This window comes from Myotis myotis, unplaced genomic scaffold, assembly GCF_014108235.1.
Source record: "Myotis myotis isolate mMyoMyo1 unplaced genomic scaffold, mMyoMyo1.p scaffold_m19_p_5, whole genome shotgun sequence".
NCBI lineage: Eukaryota > Metazoa > Chordata > Mammalia > Chiroptera > Vespertilionidae > Myotis > Myotis myotis.
Window position 1 is genome coordinate 90,916,477 of NW_023416357.1, and position 19,402 is coordinate 90,935,878.

General features: G+C 39.7%; 1 protein-coding gene and 1 non-coding gene across 2 annotated transcripts; both read left to right on the forward strand.

Moving 5' to 3' along the window:
- Nucleotides 1-935: 935 nt before the first annotated feature.
- CEP20 (centrosomal protein 20) lies at nucleotides 936-18,343 on the forward strand. The gene is made up of 6 exons (XM_036310350.1): nucleotides 936-1,010; nucleotides 4,974-5,171; nucleotides 7,295-7,379; nucleotides 10,023-10,159; nucleotides 16,395-16,505; nucleotides 17,036-18,343. Exons 1-5 carry the CDS (start codon nucleotides 983-985, stop codon nucleotides 16,469-16,471), a joined length of 525 nt encoding a protein of 174 aa, XP_036166243.1. The 5' UTR covers nucleotides 936-982; the 3' UTR covers nucleotides 16,472-16,505; nucleotides 17,036-18,343.
- On the forward strand, nucleotides 12,626-12,729 carry LOC118657138. The gene has a single exon (XR_004967876.1). It is a non-coding gene; the product is annotated as a U6 spliceosomal RNA (small nuclear RNA).
- Nucleotides 18,344-19,402: the final 1,059 nt, after the last annotated feature.

Here is a 19,402-nt window from a genome sequence, read left to right on the forward strand (position 1 = left end):
ATAAAAAGCCACTGTTGGGTTAAGACCAGCAGTCTAAAGAGTACTGTTCTAGGATCAAGGTCATAGATATTGGCCTTCTTGGCAATACAACTGGACTCATAGGACTTCACACTCAGTTTTGGGTACATTATTACCATTTCCTTTTCCTTCATTTCCTTGGGATGCTAGAGCTTATTCATTCATCAATTATTTTTACAAATAGCTCTTGGGCTTCTTATGCATTTGCCTAATAGTAGTACGTATCAGTGACAGGGAACAAGCTTTGAAGAGCCAGAGGCCAGGAACCTCACCTCCACCATTTGCTGATGATTTTGGTGAAGTCTCTTCAGTTATTAAATGCTCAAATTTTCTCCTCTGCAAATTGGGAGTAATAATAGGAAAAAAAAATCAATGAAGCATTAAGCACAGTGTCAGGCTCATAGTAAGCATTTAATGCAGTGGTTCCCAAGGTGTGATCCCCAGAGCAGCAGCATCCGCGAGAGTCACCTGGAATTTGTCAGAAATGCAATTCTTGGACCTCACCCCAGATTCACTGAATCAGGATTTACTCCAGGGTAACTTGTTTTATAACAGGTCTTCCAGATGCTTCTGATGCATGCTCAAGCTTTAAAAGCTCAGGCTCAATACATGGTAACGATTAAAAATTAGTACTTGAGGCTGCAGAGACGAGCAGTGGGCAGATCAGGAAAGGCTGACGGGGCTAAAGTTAAGCACTAAGGTACCAGCAACACCCACAGGTAAGGCCTCAGACCTGCCGCAGCCCGCGTTCCCCTTCCCTCCTGCCTCCACCTCCTTCCTCCGCCGCCGAGAGCGCTCGCTGATTGTTGGGGACAGTCACCGCCCATCCAATCGCGTCAACTGAGAGGGGCGGGGCCGGGCGCGGCGAGAGAGGCGCGTTTATTGGCTACAGACCGTGGCGGGGCGGGGCGGGGCGGGGCTGCGCGTGCGCAGCGCCGGGACGCGCCCCTGGCGGCCGTTAAAAATGGCGACCGTCACCGAGCTGAAGGCTGGTGAGTGCGAGTGGGGGGCTTGCCAGGTGGAATGCAGCTGATCCGCAGCCCGTGAAAAGGATGGGTCGGAAGGAGGGCGCGCGGAGAGGAGTCAGCCTTTCCGGGCGGTCTCTCTGCGGCGCCAGGGCCTGCGCAGCCGGCTGCTGTGGTGGCCGCTGTGCTAGGACCCTGGAGGGGACGGATTGCACGGGGCAGTTTTTAAACCGGCTTCGAGCTGGAGCAGGAGTCGCAGAATCTGCAGGTGCCTGGGAGGTCTGCAGTCCTGCGCCCGGGGCCTCTGGCGCCTCTTTCTGGACCCGCCTTGGCGTGGGCCATCCACGCGAGGATAATGTGTACAAGTCTCCACAACCATTCTAGGTGGTAGGCACGACCCTAAGCCATTTCTGCATCCTTGCAAACTGGGAGATGGGGCCCGGTTTTCCATCGGGAAAAACGGGGGGTAGAAAGTTGCCCGGCCTGGTCATTCTGCTGTCTTTGTCGGAAAAGTTCCGCAAAGGCGAGAGTCCTTAGGCTGATAACGTTTGTGCACCGTTAGTTCTGGCGCAGGTCCAGACGGGAGTACTCATGATTATAATTGCCGGCGCTTGAGCCTTATACGCCAGGCACGCCCGGCCCCTGTGCTACGTACTTGATCCCATTGACGACCCCGTGCCCACTTCAGAGATGAGGAAGTTGGGGTGCTGCGAGGTGAAATAGCTTGCCCACCCGAGATGATCCAGCCAGAAGGAGGCGGAGCGTGAGGACAGATAACGCTGCACCGGAGCTCAGGTCTCTTTTTTTTTTTTTTTAATATATTTTATTGATTTTTTACAGAGAGGAAGGTAGAGGGATAAAGAGTTAGAAACATCGATGAGAGAGAAACATCGATCAGCTGCTTCCTGCACACTCCCTACTGGGGATGTGCCTGCAACCCAGGTACATGCTCTTGATCGGAATCGAACCTGGGACCCTTCAGTCCGCAGGCTGATGCCCTATCCACTGAACCAAACCAGCCAGGGCAGGAGCTCAGGTCTTGATGGGGCGTGGCACTGCCCCACTCGTGGAACCAGTTCCAGTTTTCAGGGGCCTGAAGTCAGTGATTCTCGGAGCTTTGGCGGGAGGGGCGGCATCTCTTGGAGATGAATCAGTCGCGGTGGGCATGCCTCTCCCGCAAGAACAGCCTTCCCGGAAATCGGTGCGCCCTCTCCCTGGGAAGCACCTCACACAGAATTGCACACAACTTCAGAGGCGTTATGCTTAGGGTTACACACCAGGTTATGAGCCCATTTCTTTCTTCTTCTTCTTTTTTTTTTTTTTTAATATATTTTATTGATTTTTTACAGGGAGGAAGAGAGAGAGTCAGAAACATCAATGAGAGAGAAACATCGATCAGTTGCCTCCTGCACACTCCCCTGCCCCCACTGGGGATGTGCCCGAAACCAAAGTACATGCCCTTGACCAGAATCGAACCTGGGACCCTTCAGTCCGCAGGCTGATGCTCTATCCACTGAGCCAAACCGGTCAGGGTGAGCCCATTTCTGAAGTGGTTATGGCACAGTGTTCTAAGCATGATGGCAGAGGGAAGGGCAAAATGAAACGGGACCCTAGAAGAACTCTGTCTGTGAGTCGGGAATTGGGGGTGCCCGCACAGAGGTAGGGAGCCCTGTATGGTTTTTTTCTGCATGCCCCAGTTCTGAATATGCTTTGTGTCCAAGAGAAACTCAGTGAAAATGTGTTTGCCAATCATGTATGTTTTATGAGCTGTTGTTTTTTTTAAGCATTTTCCCATTTTCCCACCTCACTTGGTTCTGTCTCTGAGAAGCAGAATCTTGTTGGAGAGGCAACTGAGGCCCAAGGAGGCGATCAGCCCCCGAGGTGGTGGTGCGATATGCTAGGTTTCTTAACTCCAGCTTCATTCATTTCTCGGCTGAGTTTGAGGCTGTGCTGTGTGCTTACAGAGTAATTGGGACAAGATCCTCCTTGCCAGTGGAAAAAATATCTCTATGAAACTTCCAAAGATGGAATTAGAGAACAGGGGTTAGGTTACGATCCCAAGAATACGATAAGTTTGTACGTTCCTTTTATGGGCCTATTACAAAGTCTGATTTGGTGATAACTGTATGTACTTAACATGCCTGCACAAAAGTTTGAGAGGATGATTTTAAAATAAGGGTAAGAAAGGTTAAAGTCTAATCTAGATTGTATCTCTTTAATTATATGACCAGGTTTTTAAAAATATATATATTTTTATTGATTTCAGAGAAGAAGGGAGAGGGAGAGAAAGATAGAAACATCAATGATGAGAGGGAATCATTGATTGGCTGCTTCCTGCATGCCCTACATTGGGGATTGAGCCCCAAACCCGGGCCACCCAGGAGTCGAACCCGGGAATCGAACGGTGCCTGGTTCATAGGTCAACACTCAAACACTGAGCCATGCTGACCAGGCAAGGTTTTTGTTTTGTTGTTGTTGTTTAATATATTTCTTTATTGATTTCAGAGAGGAAGGGAGTGGGAGAGAGAGACAGAAACATCAATGAGAGAATCATTGATAGGCTGCCTCTTGCACGCCCCCTACTGGGGATAGAGCCGGCAACCAGGGCATGTGCCCTTGGACAGAATTGAACCTGGGACCCTTCAGTCCACAGGCCAATGCTCTATCCACTGAGCGAAACCGGCTAGGGCCAGGCAGGGTTTTTATTGTTATTTATCAAAGCTTAAAAAATACTTATGTTCCTGGGCTCTCTTTATTAATTTTCATTATTGTTTACTTATTTGGTGCCTTTGACAGGGCACAGTACAGTATTAAACTGTATTTATTACATCCAGTAGTATACAGCACTGTATTATAATGCTCCTAGGTAGCATTTATTAAGCTCTTACTTTGGTCTAGCCAGGGGTGGGCAAACTTTTTGACTCGAGGGCCACAATGGGTTCTTAAACTGGACCGGAGGGCCGGAACAAAAGCATGGATGGAGTGTTTGTGTGAACTAATATAAATTCAAAGTAAACATCATTACATAAAAGGGTACGGTCTTTTTTTTTTTAGTTTTATTCATTTCAAACTGGCCGTAGTTTGTCCACGGCTGGCTAGACACTGTGGGTGAGATGTGTTGGTGCTCTGGAGTTCTTAGTTAATTAGCCATTAGGGACAATTTGAAAAAAAAAAAGAAGGTTGTAGACCCCTGCAAGTGATGGTGCCAATTCAGCCCTTGCCTTTACTCTCCATACTAATATTTATTGCTAAATTTCATTATCACAACTGCTGATATTTGTTTTAATGACCCTTGTTCATCAAGCAGTTAGGTTACATTGAGCATATATAGTCTTGATTTCTCAAGAGGGCAGTGATAAACTCTGTGTTAGACTTCTGACTAGGCTTAAAATTTCAAAATCCTTTTGTTTTAAGGAAGTAATGCATAATTGTCTTTAAAAAACAAACAAACAAAAGCCCTAACATAAAACCCACCTTTTCATTTAGAATGAGCCATTCCCCAAGAGTTCTGGATATCAAAGGTTTTTATACAAAAGACAGGGCACATTCCTTCCTTTTATGGAGTGTACTTATAATCTTTAATCATCTTTTTTTCTGGACCAGAGGTTTTTAGGGACACGCAGAACCTGTCTGCAGTGATAAATATTCTAGAAAATATATGAGACACTGGAGGTTAAGTTCAGGTCCCAGTGTGCTGACTATAGTTCTATTCCCCCTTTTTTCCTCAACCAGAAATGTGACAATGTTGGAAGAATAAACTTGAATTTGTTTAAATACATTAAAATAGTACATCATTGCAACTTGGGGACTTTATTTTTTATTACAAACATGGATTGTGATAGCTAATGTGATCATTGTTCAGTTCATCACAGTGTTTAGATTGAAAGCTGTTGTTAGGCCATTTATCTTTTAAATCATTTTCTTTAAAGTAAGCCTAAGAATGACAAAGTTTATTCTATAGTTGAAGCATTAATGTTTTATATTTAACAGTTTTAAAGGACACCTTGGAAAAAAGAGGAGTCTTAGGGCATTTAAAAGCGAGAATTCGAGCCGAAGTTTTCAAAGCCCTAGATGATGAAAGTGAACCCCGACCAACATTGTCTCATGAAAACCTTCTTATTAATGAATTAATCCGGGAGTATTTGGAATTCAACAAATATAAGTATACATCATCTGTTCTCATAGCAGGTAAGAGGTATCATTAGTCATGTGAGGCAAAATCTTCTTCCCTTCCACCAATTCTAAGTATTTAGCCTGAAAATCTAATTCCATTACAAAACAGCGTCATCTGAGTGACTAGGACAGGGGTGGGCAAACCTTTTGACTCGAGGGCCACAATGGGTTCTTAAACTGGACCGGAGGGCCGGAACAAAAGCATGGATGGAGTGTTTGTGTGAACTAATATAAATTCAAAGTAAACATCATTACATAAAAGGGTACGGTCTTTTTTTTCAATAGTTTTATTCATTTCAAACGGGCCGGATCCGGCCCGCGGGCCGTAGTTTGCCCATGGCTGGACTAAGACATAAAATCATCTGAGTGATTAGGACATATAAACCTACTTTTGCCCCACCCTGTACATACTTTAATTCCCTTAAGGCAGCGGGTCTATGGGTCGAGACCCGTTTGGTGGTCGAACGACCCTTTCACAGGGGTCGCCTAAGACCATCCTGCATATCAGATATTTACATTACGATTCATAACAGTAGCAACATTACAGTTATGAAGTAGCAACAAAAATAATTTTATGGTTGGGTCACAACATGAGGAACTGTATTTAAAGGGCCAGAAGGTTGAGAACCACTGCCTTAAGGTTTTTTGTGTGTTTTTGTTTGCCTTTTTTAGAGAGGGAGGAAGGGACATTGATTAATTGCCTCCCAAACATGCTCTAATTGGGGATCAGACCCGAAACCTGGGTATGTGACCTGACCGGGAATCGAACCCACAACCTTTTGGTGTATGAGACGATACTCCAACCAGCTGACCCACATTTCCAGAGCTAATTCCCTTAAGGTTTAATCTATGCTTTAAAACTATTTCATGACTTAAAGATGTCCTCATCAAAGAAAAGAACTCATAAAGTAGATTTTTGGAAGAGAGAATGAATTCTTTGTGATGCCAGAACTTTCCATTACAGATCTTTTATTTAATATTAAACACATCTTAATAAAAACTGATAATTTTTATTGGTTTCAGGGACTTTAATATCAGTATCTCCACTTTCCTCCCTTTGTTATAGATGTTTGGATAATACCATTAATACTCAGAAAAGAAGAACATTATGAAAATACTATTAATTACATGCCTTGGACTTGAGCTTCCCTAGAGTGAAATATAGTGACAATAGTCAAGTTTCATATTAAATGTCTTAGCTTTTTTTAAAAAATTGAGATATATACAACATACAATATACTTTACTTTTTTTAGTATAAAGTTCTGTGGATTTTGCCAAGTGCATACAGTTGTGTAACTACCACCACAGTCACAATAGAGAACATTTCCATCATCCCCAAAATTTTCTGTGCCCTTTATAGTCAACTTCTTTACCACTAGCAACCACTGACCTGTTGTTTTCTCTGCCTATCATTTGCCTTTTCCAGAATGTCCTATAAATAGAACCATATCGGATGTAGACTTTGGAGTTGGCTTCCTTTTCCAGCATAATACTTTTGAGATTCAGCCATGTTGAGTTTTTTCTTTCCCTGAATAACATTCCATTGTGTCAGTTGATGGACATTTGGCAGTTATGAATCTAGCTGTCATAAACATTCACAAAAGCTTTTTGTGTGAACATAGGTGTTACTCTCTGTTGGGTAAAGAGCTAAGAGTGGGATTGCTGGGTTGTGTGTTGTAAGTATATGTTTACCTAGATAAGAAACTGTTCAGCTATTTTGCTAGTGCCTGTACCATTTTTGCTCTCCTACCAACAAAGTATGAGGTTTCCAGTTGCCCTATATCCTTGCCAGCATTTAATATTCAGGTTAATTTTATGTTTAGAGTTATTGCCACCAAATGGATATTGGTACTGTCGTGTGTTGAATTCATAAAAACAGACTGCTGAAGGCTAGTATTGCAGAAACAGTATTTCCCTAACCAAAAATTAGATTAAAAATGAGTTTAGATGAAATCACCTGTATTAAGCTATATATTTAACAAAATATTTTGAAAGTCATAAAAGCATAAGTTGCATCTGCCATCATTATTTTCCAAAAATCTGAAAAACGTGTATATCTGGTAAGTATGTTTCTTAACAAAATTATGTTTGCTTTTTAGATTGATACTCAGTGTTTTTATGATTTTTTTCCCCCTAGAATCTGGTCAACCTGTAGTTCCACTGGACCGGCAGTTTCTCATCCGAGAACTAAATGCATTTGAAGAATCAAAGGATAATACAATGTAAGAACTAATTTTTAAAATAAACTTTCAGATATTGTTGTATTGGAGTCACAATCTCATAGGGAGGTTTTATTTCATTTTAATCCAGCAGGTATTTATTTGGGTCTAGTGTTTGTCTAGCACTGCCCCAAATCCAAGGTATGGAGTAGTAAATGGGTCAGATGAGGTCTCTGCTTTCTGGAGCCAAAATTCCCCTGATTTCAGAGGACTGAATAGCCCTACCCCTTCCTAAGGGGCACTCCTCTTGGCTTTTTGATCCATCCTTTTTTTCTTCTGATGCTTTTGCCCTATCGATCATTTTCTTCCTCAGATATAACTCATCCTCCCCATAGCGTTCTTCATTTCAGTTTAGTAATGTACTCAGATTTCCCCTCTCCAAAAAAACCCTCCAACCCCAGTCCAACCCCAAGCTACTGCTCAATCTCCGTTTTACCACTGAACTTAGTGAAAATCAGCCCTCTGCTTATTATCCAGTCTGGTCTTCCCTATATCTTAAATTCTCCCCACACCATTTACAAAAAGCTATGCTCTTAAAAAGAAGACCAGCCACTTTCTAGTAGTTTCTTAGTTCTTTTCCCACTTCAGTGTTAATTAAACATTTTCTGGAAGATCCCTGAATGGGGAAAAAAAATGCATATAGGCACCTGGGAACATAGCTCAAAGCAGTCTTTTCCTAGCAAGGAATTGTTCTGAAGTCTTACGTTTTCTCTTCCCAAAAATTCGTTGAATTTTTTCATCCTACTTTATGGTATAATTGTTTTACCATAAAAATATTTTAAATGACATACCGATTAAAATGAACTTTCCCACAAATCTTTGTATGAAATGGTTCCAGGGTCATATGCCACTTTTATTCTGTAGTTTGTACCAAGTCTCTCCTTGAGTTTCTGTAGCATTTTGTAATGTTGATTTCACTCTTCCTTAAAACATTTTTTGTCATAAAAAATGTTTTGTCTTTTGTGATCCTTTACTGTCTTGATTTTCCTGCCTCCCTAATGGTGTTCTCAGTGTCTTTATTGGGTTCCTTTGGGGTTCCTTTAAATTGTGGGCACTCCCCAAGTTCTATCCTTTTCTTCTTGTCTCACTGCCCACGTTTCTAAGTATTCTTTGAGTCTTTAATGATATCTCCATGCTGATGACTCACAATGAAGCCACAATGCTGTAATAACCTAGTCTCTAAAGTTGCAGAGTGCTGTTACTTAAATGAACTTGATTCATTACAAGTGAGTTTAGCCCACACTCAAGGGGAGGGCAGTTAGGCACCACCTTTTGAGGGGAAGGGAATGTCATAATTTTTTTAAAAAATTTTGTTTTATTGCTTAAAGTATTACAAAGAGTATTACATATGTCTCCTTTTTTTCCCCGCTCTTGACATTCCCCCGGCCTCCCCTACCCCCCAGTGTCTTGTGTCCATTGGGAATGTCATAATTTAAACCATCACACCTACTAATAAGTAAATAGATATCTAAAAAAACTCAAACCATTAAATTTTGTTTTCAATTATGAGATTGGAAATGAAGGAAAACATTTGTTGTACCTCTATTATCAGCAGGGCAGCTTCTGTTTGTGCAAGAGGACGAATATAAATCCCAGGCAGCATATTGAAAAGTGTATGGGACTTGGGGTTCAGGTATAAAGGTTGTTTATTTATTAGCTGAGGGATTTCTAGAAAATTCATTTTGAGCTGTGGTTTTCTCATAAGTTGGGTATGATGATTATGACATCACAAGGTGAGGGTAAACTGAAAAGAGGCAGAAGTGTTTTGTAAACTCAAGTATTTTTTTAAATATTAGCTCTTACCCAACTCCCACATAGCTGACATTTACATATCATTTAATATGTGCTAGGCACAGTTCTAAACACTTGACATTTATTGACTCATTTGGTCCATAATAACCCTATGAGGTAGGGTTTACACTTACCCTAACTTACAGAGAAGGAAACATTCATGAGGCTGGGACATTAAGAATCTTGCTGCCTGACTGGTGTGGCTCAGTGGTTGGGCATCAGCCTATGAACCAGGAGGTCGCAGTTCAATTCCCAGTCAGGGCACATGCCTGGGTTGCAGGCTCCGTCCCCAGTAGAGGTTGTGCAGGAGGCAGCCAATCGACGATTCTCTCTCATCATTGATGTTTCTATCTTTCTCTCCCTCTTCCTTCTCTGAAATCAATTAAAAAAATCTTGCTGAGATCAAATGGCAAAGGCAGTTTAAAACCAGGCAGTGTGTCTCTTGGGACATCAGACCTTCTCTAGGCAAGGATTATTAATGCAATAAGTGTTTATTGAATACCTAGTGTGTATTGGTCAGTATTAGGTACTGAAAAATTTTATGCTGGATTTTGGAGTTTACAAGCCGAATTCCTCCTGTGTATTGATTGAAATTGTATTTCAGTTTAGATGCGATTTAAGGTGTTAACATTTTTTCCCTGGGTTTTAAAATCATCTTTAGAGTAAAATAGTACTTTTAAATTTAAAAAAGCATGAACAGTTTACAATTTGTATAATATCCATGCAACCTTATTTTATAAGTCTAGTGAATTACTTGGCTGTTTTAGTGTCAGAGGCTACCTTTTAAAGCATAGATGTTTTAAGCTTTTCCTATTCATGCAAATTTAATTGATTTTGGTTTTCTTCCTGCTATAGACCTCTTTTATATGGGATTTTAGCTCACTTCTTGCATGGAACTAAGGATGGCATCCAACATACATTCCTGAAAGGATCTTCACTTCAGCCTCTAAACGCAAATCCTGGTAGACAACCTAGTGGAAGAGAGCAAATGGGTATGAGCTTTCTGAGATTTATCATTTAGCTGTTAGCAAGGATATTGCCTTCTTATATATTTTTATCTTTGGAATAGATTTTCCCAAGCTTTTGAGTCATAGTTTAATTCCACTTATATCTAATATGGTTTTAACCCATGTTGTTTATCCTCCAAAAAAAACCAAAAAGTTTTTTGGAAAGAGAATCTTGGGGGAAGGCAGGTGGACGACTGGACAAAGTTTTTAGGTATAATTTCTCTATAGAATTTCATATAAATTTGTACTTTCTGGAGCAGCTTAGTTCTTAGCATACTGAATAAATAGCTTCCTATAGAATCATCATGTATTTTCCCACCTAAGACTAAAAAGAGGCAAACATGTTGAATACAGATAGAGAAGGCACAGGTTTACTATGCGTCCTTTGCATTTTCAGGATACTTTTTGTTGTGGTACAGTGGTAGGTATCTACAAATAAAATCTGAGGAGAATAGCCCATATTCTTTCAGGATGCACACTCTTTAAATGAGCTTGTTTTTTATTAAATCAGCAGTAGGACCTCAGTTTGATAATCTGAACTAAATGGTTTAGAGCTCACTGTTGCACTGTGGCTTACTGAGAGAGAAAGTTGATTTCTATTTTTAAAAAGGTCAGGTGGGCCTGACCAGTACTGCTCAGTGGTTGAGTGTTGACCCATGAATCAGGAGGTCACAGTTCTATTCCTGGTCAGGGCGCATGCCTGGTCAGGGCACATGCCCTCAATTCCTAGTAGGGGGCATGCAGGAAGCAGCCAATCAGTAATTCTCTCTCATCATTAATGTTTCTATCTCTCTCTTCCTCTACCTTCTTCTCTCTAAAACCAATACAAACATTAAAAAACAAATTAAAAAATAAAGGTCAGGTGGGTTTCAGACAGCTGATTATCAAGACAAATATAAATATTGAATGTTGAAATAAACTTTTAGTAAACATTTTAGATGTGGATTGCCTTTTGTTGTTTTCCTAAACTTCTATGAGCAATATTGATTATCTATATCTATCTATCTATCTATCTATCTATCTATCTATATACTAGAGGCCCGGTGCACAAAAATTTGTGCACTCAGGGGGGTCTCTCAGCCCAGCCTACACACCAAGGGAGCCCTTGGGTAGGGTCCAGTCTGATTACAGCATGACTCCGGCTTCCCAGAGCCTTTGGGAGGGGGGAGGGACCAAGAGGCCAGTCTGAAGCAGCTGGCTCTGGTTCCACAAAGCCTGGGGGCACAGGGTAGGGACCAAGATTCCCAGATGGCAGCATGGTTCTGGTTCCCCGGAGCCTGTGGGAGAGGAGAGGGACCCAAAGGCCAATCTGATGGCAGCATGGCTCCATCCCCACAGCTCCCTCCCACCACTGTGCCGCAGGTGGCCGGGACCCAGACTGACGCCGGCCAGGACCCAGACCAACTCCCGAGTGCTGACCGAAACCCAGACTCAATCCCGTCGCAGCAGCCAGGACCCTAGTCGCTGTTGGGTCATCCGTCTGGTTGTTTAGGTCGTGAGGGCCCTGGCTTTTTATATAATAGGATATATAAAACTCAAAGCAACCAGTCGACCAATCGACCATTTGACCGGTCACTATGACATGCACTGACCACCAGGGGGCAGATGCTCAATGCAGGAGCTGCCCCCTGGTGGTCAGTGCACTCCCACAGCAGAAGCACCGTTCAGCTGACTGCTGGGCGCCAGACGCTGGGCTCATGGCTACAGCCTTTCCCGCCTTCGCACAGTGCTACCGGTTGCTGCGGCAGGCACAGCGAGGCCAGGATGAGCGGGAGCAGCACAGCACCCGGCCAGGGCTCGGGCTCCTCCCCAGCTGCCTGCCACTTTGCGCACTACTACATCCCTCATACCAGCAGTCCAACATCCCCTGAGGGGTCCCAGATTGCGAGAGGGCACAGGCTAGGCTGAGGGACCCCACCCGTGCACGAGTCTGTGCACCGGGCCTCTAGTGTTAAATATTAGCTTTAAGATGTGAAAGCTGGTGGCCTTTTTAAGGTTATTTCTGACTTCACTAGGACTTATTTTTCTATATATCTTAGATTTCTGAGCTGATGGAACATTGGAAAAGAAATCATTCCCAGCTACTAATTTATATTAGAGAAAACCAAGACTAAGAGGTGAATGACTCATTTGATGCCTGTAGCTGATCATTTTTAGCAGCATCAGCACCTCTGATTGCCATTCCTGTACACTTCATCATTTAAAGAACATGGGGTTTTCCTAGCTCCCTTTTTAGGGATTGGATAAGGAACTGTTTTTTAGCAGGTACTTAAAGACCAAAACAAAACACAAGCACATGAGTAAATCTCTAAACATTCAAATAATATAACTTAACATGCCCTTTCATCTCTTCCCTCCTGCCTCTCCCTAACTCCCCAATTACCCTCCCTTCTATAGAAGTTAACTCCATTAGCAACTTGGTGGGTGTCCTTCAGGACTCATTTCTGTGTATTCAAGTACTACTGATATGCACTAAAATTGGAACAATACAGAGAGGAGTAGCATGGCTCCTGTGCAAAGATGACACGCAAATTCGTGAAACGTTAACATATTTTTGTTATCCTTTAGATATGAGAGAGAAATAAAGGCTTTTCCAGACAAACAAAAGCTGAGGGAGTTTATCACCACAAGACCTGCGTGACAAGAAATGAAAGGAATTCTTTCTTCTACATGAAACAGAAAGATAAAAGTATACAAAATTTTGAGTAAGATGACAAACAGAAGCAGGAAATTGAAACTCTATTTCAGAATAGGGTATTAAACACTTAATTATAACATAAAGGTTAAAGGGGGAAGGCATTATTTTAAAAAGCCCTTTGTGCTCTGTAGTTTCCCTGCTGCTCTGTTCCAAACCTCCCTCCTTCGGTTGTATATAAAAACAGTGTTACTAACAGTTAATATTACGAGAATTTTACACAACTTCCAAATAGCAGCATCAAAGGAAAACAGGCACTGGATAGAAAATCTGCAGGAATCAGGCAAGGAATTGATATCTTGTGCCTGGGAGGAGATATACGTGGTTAGAGACAGGAGTAAAGAAATTCACATTTGTAACCCTTTTATTTTCCTTTTGGAATGTGAGCCATGCATTACCACATTAGTATTTAAAAAATAGTTAAACTTTAAAATACAGGAGTGGGCAAAAGTAGGTAATAACTCTGTGCCAAAGTGTGTTTGAGTATAACAAGTAGACTGACTACAAGAATGTGTAAATGATGAAGGCTGGCAATTTCAGCACCTACAAGATTGTTCCTAAGTGCACTGTGCCATCATAACATTCTTTTGAGTTAAGAAAGCTATGCAATAATCATAACCTGCATGTCTTTTTCCATATGAACATGTAAACCTACTTTTGCCAACCCCTATATGCATTGTTAACTATATATATTATTCTATAATTTGCATTTTGTCAATATATGTAGATCTACTTCCCCTCATTTTTAACTTTTTGTAGTAGTCCATAGTGTGGCTAATCACTCGTTACTGATGTACTTTTACTGTTTTTTATTTTTTGCTTTTACAGTATTGCAGTGTAGCATTATTTCTTTCTTCACACAGGTATTTCTCATCTGGATACCTAGAAGTAGAATTGCTGGTTCAAAGCATATGTGCCTTAAAAATAATCTAATATTGTCTGATTTTCCTCCAAAAAGGCTTTCACAGTTTATGCTCACCAAGAATAAATAACAATACTAATTTCTTAGTTTCATTGTTACCAGTGGATATTGTACACATTAACACTTGTTACCACAGCAAACCCATGACATTTGTATTTTCAGTCCAATGAGGAAAAATAGCCTCTTGAGAAATAACTTTTGTGATTTGTAAGCTTTTTATAATCATTCTCTTTAATATGGCTAATGACTAATAAGAAAGTTAGAAATAGAGTATTTCTTACATAAGTTCTCCTGAGATGAAGGTCGTGGATTAACTACTGGTAGCCTATACACAGTGGGTAGTGTGGGCTGGGGAGGGGTCCTTCCTGTATAAAGTGCCAGAGACATCAGAGTCAAGTTCTAGTCAGTGAAGCTTTGGTGCCTGTCCTGTGGAAAGCTCTGTGGAAGACTCAGAAATGAGGATGACTGTTGAACCAATAGAATAGTGAATTTGCTAATTATTTTTCTTGATCACAAAAAATTTTCTTAGCCTCTTTATGTAATGACTTGTGAATTGTCAGCCAAAACTGCATTATGTAGCCCTGGCCAGTGTGGCTCAGTTGGTTGGAGCATCATCCCATGCACCTGAAGGGCACATGCTTGGGTTGTGGGTTTGATCTAGGGTGAGGCATGTAGGAGGGGCAATCTTTCTCACCTCTCTCTTGCTCTCTCTTCCTCTCTCTCTTAAATTAATTAATAAAAAAACACCCACAATACTGCATTATGTTTCAGTAACATTCCATTTCTTTTCTCAACTCTAGCTTATTGTTTAAAGGATACATGTTTTATTTTACAACATGGACAAGATTATGAAGATGTTAAAATACTTATTCTTCAGATTACAATACCTTATCTTTATACAAGTTCATCCAGTTGAAATGTAAAACAGTAAACTTAAATTCTCTTTTATTTGAAAATAAGTCAAAGCATGCCAGCATGAAAGTACTTCTTTTATCAAAGCTTTCAAAGTGCTGAAAAAAACGAAGAGAATGTATATAGACACACTTACGTTTGAAATAGTGCTGTTGATATTAATACTTGTCATATTGGAGGCAAAGTAGTAGTTGTTGCTGTACATAAAAGACCAGATCCTTTATAATCTGTAAAGTCATTATCAACTCAGCTTTATACACGTCTATGAAGAAGCACATGAAAAACATACTTCATTTTTTAATAATGCTTTTATAGAAAACCAAAAAGCGTATGTCCTAAAGATAGTATTAATTTTGTTTAGTCCAATAAAGTTGCCTAAAATTGAAGGAGATTGTTTTTTATCTGAGATCCAGATCTGTAGTAGCATTTACATTATTTCTAAGAGTGATCAGCTGTGGACTAACTAATAAGACTGTGTGTACAATCAAATTGTCTTTAGAATTAGAATATCTAATATATGTTTTTGGTGCTAAAATTGCATGTTTCTAACAACTTGTCTAAATTTGTATTTTCTCATGTAATCAGAATTAATCAAAATATTTCAGAATATCTGTTTTAAAAGGTTATATTTTTTCTGTTGTAAAAAGTATTTGATGAATTGGTGGGGGGAGGTGTCACATTTTCCTAGGGATTTCGTTTGTGCATTGTGTTTTTGTCTACATTGGGTATTAAGTTTTAATTTATGTTATTTATTTATTTATATTTTAAAATATATTTTTATTGATTTCAGAGAGGAAGGGGAGGAAGAGAGAGATAGAAACATCAATGATGGGAGAGAATCATTGATTGGCTGCCTTCTGCACGCCTCCCACTGGGGACTGAGCCTGCAACTGATAACCTGGCATGTGCCCTTGACCGGAATCAAACCCAGGACCTTTCAGTCCGCAGGCGGATGCTCTATCCACTGAGCCAAACTGGCTACGGTGATTGGGTTTTAAGTTTTTTAGGTTCTTTTAATCTAGAACACTTCTGCCCTCCCCCCCCCCCCCCCACACACACACACACACTGACAAAAGAAACTGAGCAGTGACTAGAGCCTCTTCTTCACTATGGCGGGAGCACAGTGGGTGCTCGTAGAGGCTCTGGGCTCCTCTGAACTCTCATGGAACTTTATTGTTTTGGTTTTGGCTGAAGAACTTTTTCTACAAATTCTTGGATAGTTTTCTGATGTGCGTAGGAAAATGTAACTTGTGCTAGTTTTCTTCTTGTCACAAGAGGGTGCTGCTGGGAGACATGCCTATTTGAAGAAAGGTGGTTTTTCATTTTGATTGAAGAGCTTTACCATCCCTCAGAATGCTAAACACCCTGGCCTTTCTTGTGAATTCTGTTCCTTACATATAACATAAGAGAAGTTTGTAGCTACTTACCATGGGTTTACTCCAGGGGGTACTCTATTCACTTTTTTAAAAAGTTAAGAAGCTTTTTTGAATAATTAGAGTTCCTAGTACAAAACATTTCTGATTTTTTTCAATAGTGTTTAAAAGGTTGTATTTTTTTTTTCATTGTCCTAAGCTGTCCAAAGAATGCATACAAGTTTAAATATATAACTTCCTGAAATATATGTAGCTGTGTCTGCCTACAGCTTATTTTAATTTGGGATAAGCATTGACACTCATTTCTGTTAATTTCAGATGACCATCTAATAAAAGAGAAGGGGAAAAATACTAATATTGAAGATCTTCATATTTCTCAAAACGTGAAGAGATGACATTTCCATTTGGGGCATCTTTTATCTTAAAATTGTATGTATTAAATCACTTATTTATTTTCTCATTGCCAAAATGCATCACTAATATTTGTACTTTGTAGAAATTTGAGTTTCTGTAAAACACTTAGTCTTTCATGCTTTACTGTATTTGTGAATAAAAGCTAACTCTGTCATCAAGGCTATTGGATTTGACTTGAAAGAAAATGTACTGTTTTTAGGATATATTTTAAAGGTTCTTAGATGTAAGAAATGAAAGGGAGAAATGAATGTTAGTACCCTATACATTCTTCTAAAAAACAAAAGCCAGGTATTTATAGCCATATCATCTGCTCTTTAGCATGTACATTAATTACATTTCCTTCAGGCTGGAATTATGTGGGTTTATAGAAAAAAAAATTTAAGAAAAGAGCACTAAAGTCAAGAAAAAAAACTAATTTTTATAAAGTTTGATTTTTTTGATTAGCTGTTTTTCAAATAGCTATTTATAATTAGATTAAAATATCAGAATTGCTATCTAAAATTGAACTTTTAAACTAGGTAACAATGTACTTTTTCTTTCCTTAGATCATTTTGGCTTCTACTGGAAGATTTAATTAAAATCTAGAGGGGGAACTAATTCTTTTAATTTTGCTGTAAGTAAAACAAAGAGTTTATTTGATTACATGAAGAATGTGGAATCAGCATGAAGAGACAGGCTTTAGGAGAAAACCAGAAAGTACCTTTTAAAAGATGGCATTGTCTAACCTCCATGTGGCCTTCAGTTGTGCAATTATAAGATGAGCTATGACAGGGCCAACCCCTAATTATTTGGGCTCTGAAAGTCTTATTAAATGTCAATTTTTATTCTTCGGATAGAAAAACAGTAAGAGCTATCCTAGTGCTATCTCTAAAATGCTGCTTTGATATTTATTAAGATATTTTTATAATGTGGAATCTACAGATTGATTTCACTGAAATCTGTTACAGTAGACAGCACCTGACTGGCAAAAGTCATTGATACATTCAGAGCACAACTGCATTGGCGCTGTATACTGACAACATTTAGCTTAAACGTCTCCCACAGGGAAAGTGATAAGGGCTTAATTGGCAAAATTGGCCTCTGGAAATTATTGAAACGTCATAATATATTTGGTACTAGTCAGTGTTTAGTCCTTACAGATTAACCAGGAATTTTTATCTGAATACAGAAAATTATTAAAGAAATCCCCTTAAACTATACAAGTCAAAGGATTTTAAGAATCCCTATTGGTGGCCTAAAGTTACATATATAGGTGTAGAAATACTGTAAGGTCATTTCAATTTTTTAAACATATGTTTTTATTGATTTTTAGTTAGAGGGAAAGGGAGAGAGAGAGAAAGATAGAAACATCGATGAGAGAAAAACATCTATCAGCTGCCTTCCACACACACCCCTACCGGGGATTGAGCCTCCAACCTGGGCATGTGCCCTGATTGGAAGTGTGACCTCCTGGTCCATGGGTCGATGCTCAATCCATTGAGACACACCAGCCGGGCTCATTTCCATTTTTTTAGTGAAATCTGTAGTATCTGATTATAATTGTGAATTATAATGTATGTGGGACTATAAATATCTGAATTTTTCTCAGAGGATTTGGTTTACATACAAAGATGTTAGCAGAGACACTAAGTTTATCTCAGGAATTGCAATCATCATAAAGAACTAGATTAAGAAAAAATGCTGGAGTTTAGCATTTTAGATACTGATGTAAAATTATCAAAATAGAAGCTAAATGGAATTGTCACATGTAGTTCATTGTGTATTTATATGCATTATTCTGTAACTTGTTTGTACCTAGGCAACTTTTATACTTTCAATGTATCATTTAATAAAAAAAAAAATTAAACAACTCACATGTGTGCAAAGGGTGTTTGTGTGACTGTTCTGTCACCAGAGATGTAGACCAGAACCTGGCGAAGGCTCTCCAGGCCTTCCTTTGGGATCTCCAGCAACCTGGTGTTAGCAGATGGAGGGCAAGGTTCACGATGTACGTGCACTTGGCACCAGCCTTCTCACCTTGCAACAATACCTCTTCAGAGGTGGCAGTGGTGGGGGGATAAACCAGTATTATATGAAATGTTAAGAGTATTATTTAAGAAGAAGAAAAGATTAAAAATATGAACAATAAAATGGCAATAAATACGTATCTATCAACAATTGAATCTACAAACAAAATGAACAAGCAGAACAGACGCATAGATACAAAGAACTTTTTTGTTGGTTGCCAGATGGGAAGGGGGATAGAGGGACTGGGCAAAACAGGTGAAGGGATTAAGAAGTACATATTGGTTGTTACAGAATAGTCACAGGGATGTAAAGAACAGCATAGGGAATATGTATATAGTCAATATTCTGATAACTAGGCGTGGTGTTGGATGGGTATGAGATTTATTGAGATGATCACATGTTGTTATATAATATCTGGTCACTGGGGTGTACAAAAATAAATAAATAAATACAAATAAGTAAAATAGCCAGTAAATGGCAGGGCCATACATGGTTTTGCTTAGTATTACATTTCTATGTTTGGAAAAGAAAAAAACACCTATATTCAAAATACTATGAGATTTTATGATTATCCACAAAGGAGGATCTTGAGCTAAGAAAATCTGCTCTAGAAATTTCTGTACTCAGGATTTTAACACTGTCAACTAATTTATAATCCAGTAATTTAAAAAGATAAATGGGCTGAGACATTTAAAATAAAAGGAAAGACAAATATAAATACAGAGGACCCATCAAATTGTTCTCAAACTAAATTAGTACATCATTGTTGGGGGTTCCCGTGGGATTGTTGGGAGCCGTTATCTTCCAGAAATGTAGGCAAAACGTTGGATTTACACAAAAATAGTATGCAGATTGGGACTAAAGAGGGATTTAGGAAAAGGGGAAATTTAAAACTTGGGCAATCA